Genomic DNA, 2,910 nt, shown 5'->3' on the forward strand with positions numbered 1-2,910 from the left:
CGAGTAAGGAAATCAATTAATGAGCAGTATTTACCTGCCCGCGGTGATCCCGTCCTAGCCCAATCGAATCCAGCGAGATCCAACGGCCTCCTCTCCTTCCTCGCGAAGGCAACACAGAAGTGAGGCAGCCGAGGGACGAGCTGTAGTAGCGCGAGACGGAGGTGATGGTGGCGTCGGCGTCGACGGAGCGAACGACGTCGAGGAAGGGCTGCAACATGAAGGCGGGGAGCGCTGCGGCTGGCGACGAAGAGGGGGAGAAGGCGAGGCGGAGTAGCGCGTGGAGGGACCGAGGGAGGTGGATGAGAGCGGACTTCAACCAGATCGACGCACTAAAATGAATGAAAAGTTCGGGTCCGGACACGCCTACGCGTTGTCACGGAGCGCTGCGGTACCCTTAAAACGCGGAGAGGCGTCTAAAAGGGGTCAGGTTTTAAGAACTTAGATATAGTACCAAGTACTATATATATATACTCTCTCCGTTTCTTTTTATTTGTCGCTGGATAGTGTAAAATTGCACTATCCAGCGACAAATAAAAAGAAACGGAGGGAGTATATATTATACTGCAAAATGTACACTACAATGCTGCACACCACTGGTTCGCATATATACACTATTGCCATGGGCCATCCCTCCATCTGTAAAGTACTCACAAGCTACCTTCTCTCTATAATATAGTACACAAGTACATGTTTTGTTTTGCAGACAAATGATTGCTTATTCGAGTTCAGCTCGAACTGGCTCATTAACAAACCGAGCTGAGATGCTAGTTTAGCTCGTGTCGAGTCACGATTATTTTGTCAGCTCTAGCTCATATGATGTTATCCAGACACCTAACGTATATTGTATCACATGTGGGGCTAGTGTGCGTGTGGCTACCTGTGTACATGCACTGCATGACGAAAATGGTTATTGCCGGCTTTCAGAGTCTAATTAAATAAATTAGCATGGACGTACTAATAATTCATAAGCTTGACATCCGGTTTGGATATATGTTATTTTCTGATCCATAGCTAGCTAGTAGTGACATGCATGCATGATGAAGGCATCATATCATTACGGGCCCTAGCTAGCTAATAAATATGCATGTAGTGTACAGCATCGCCTTGCACACACCATATCACAAGCAAGCGCCAACGATCGAGCAGAAAGAAGATCGTCGAGATCGAGCATAAGCCATGGCGGCCTCTGTTTCTGCCTCTTGCCTTATTAGCCTGTCGTCGTTGGCGGTGGTGCTGGTGGCGCTGGCGTCGGCGGCGTCGGCGCAGCTGTCGTCGACGTTCTACGACAGGTCATGCCCCAACGCGCTGTCCACCATCAGGAGCGGCGTGAACTCCGCGGTGAGGCAGGAGCCTCGCGTGGGGGCGTCGCTGCTCAGGCTCCATTTCCACGACTGCTTTGTCCGGGCAAGTGAAGTCTCCGTCATCTTTTCTGCTTTCTTTCTAGAAAACACATCCATGACCCCAGCAAAACTGAGCTTAAAAAACCCTAAATATTTCTGCAGGGCTGCGACGCGTCCCTTCTGCTGAACGACACGTCAGGGGAGCAGAGCCAGGGCCCGAATCTAACTCTGAACCCGAGGGGCTTCGTTGTCGTGAACAGCATCAAGGCGCAGGTGGAGTCCGTGTGCCCGGGGATCGTCTCCTGCGCCGACATACTCGCCGTGGCCGCCCGCGACGGAGTCGTAGCGGTGAGAGATGAAGACTAGATAGATCATAGATATATCCCTGCTAGCTAGCTAGCTAGGTTATGACCTGATGATGATGATGTACGCATGCATATCATATCCTATCCAGCTCGGCGGGCCTTCGTGGACAGTTCTACTAGGGCGAAGGGACTCTACCGCTTCATTCCCAGGCCAGACAAGCGACCTCCCACCTCCGACGTCTAGCCTCCGACAGCTTTTGTCTGCGTATAACAAGAAGAACCTCAACCCAACCGACATGGTTGCACTCTCAGGTGCCCTCCTATCCTAGCTAGCAGTAGCAGCTAGCTTAGCTACTGATCGACGATGACGATGATATATATAATACCTTTCCATATATACATGCAGGAGCTCACACGATCGGACAGGCGCAGTGCTCGAGCTTCAACGACCACATCTACAACGACACCAACATCAACTCCGCCTTCGCGGCGTCGCTCAGGGCCAACTGCCCCAGGGCAGGCAGCACCGCCCTTGCGCCGCTGGACACCACGACGCCCAACGCGTTCGACAACGCCTACTACACCAACCTGCTGTCCCAGAAGGGGCTCCTGCACTCGGACCAGGAGCTCTTCAACAGCGGCAGCACCGACAGCACGGTCAGGAGCTTCGCGTCCAGCACGTCGGCCTTCAACAGCGCCTTCGCCACGGCCATGGTCAAGATGGGCAACCTCAGCCCCCAGACCGGAACCCAGGGGCAGATCAGGCGCAGCTGCTGGAAGGTCAACTCGTAAGCTACTAGCTACTACGCCCAATATGCAATGCGTTATGGCAGGCAGATCAGAGCCAATAGGCCTCTCAGCTCGTTCTCTAGCTGTGTACCTGTACGTGTGTGTGACTGGTGTTGGTCGAGTAAGTGTACGTACTACATGGATGGTGCAGAGAGAGAGATATATATCGATCTGGTGGTGGCCACCTTATTATCGCATGCATATGTGTACTGTATTAGCACGACACTATTAGACACATTTATTGATGGTACCATGCTATGCTTGTAAACGTACCCAGCCATTGACCTAGATATGACACTATAGTGTCTAATCGTATTGTGTGCTAACACCATATGCCCATGTCACACTATTTCACTTTAAGAGCTCAAAAGGTATAAAACATATCTTTAATGTTGGGGGTATGCTTTGTAGCCGAAGATCCTAAAGAAAGAAACATCTTCGGCAGATCCTCTCCAAAGCAGTGCCGAAGCTATCGT

At 51.5% G+C, this 2,910-nt stretch overlaps 1 protein-coding gene across 1 annotated transcript; it reads left to right on the top strand.

Annotated features, from left to right (window-relative positions):
• Positions 1-1,060: 1,060 nt before the first annotated feature.
• Positions 1,061-2,702, top strand: PER66 (Peroxidase 66). Its single transcript, NM_001308458.1, has 4 exons — positions 1,061-1,404; positions 1,503-1,688; positions 1,795-1,957; positions 2,052-2,702. Exons 1-4 carry the CDS (start codon positions 1,177-1,179, stop codon positions 2,435-2,437), a joined length of 963 nt encoding a protein of 320 aa, NP_001295387.1. The 5' UTR covers positions 1,061-1,176; the 3' UTR covers positions 2,438-2,702.
• Positions 2,703-2,910: the final 208 nt, after the last annotated feature.

The sequence above is a fragment of the Zea mays genome, chromosome 2 (assembly GCF_902167145.1).
Source record: "Zea mays cultivar B73 chromosome 2, Zm-B73-REFERENCE-NAM-5.0, whole genome shotgun sequence".
NCBI classification, from domain to species: Eukaryota; Viridiplantae; Streptophyta; class Magnoliopsida; order Poales; family Poaceae; genus Zea; species Zea mays.

Bases quoted from the DNA above. Each gene is read 5' to 3' on its own strand.
- PER66 (NM_001308458.1), top strand. From the start codon at position 1,177: ATGGCGGCCTCTGTTTCTGCCTCTTGCCTTATTAGCCTGTCGTCGTTG. The intron at 1,405-1,502 runs GCAAGTGAAGTC...ATATTTCTGCAG, and splicing joins TCCACGACTGCTTTGTCCGG to GGCTGCGACGCGTCCCTTCT. The intron at 1,958-2,051 runs GTGCCCTCCTAT...ATATACATGCAG, and splicing joins CGACATGGTTGCACTCTCAG to GAGCTCACACGATCGGACAG.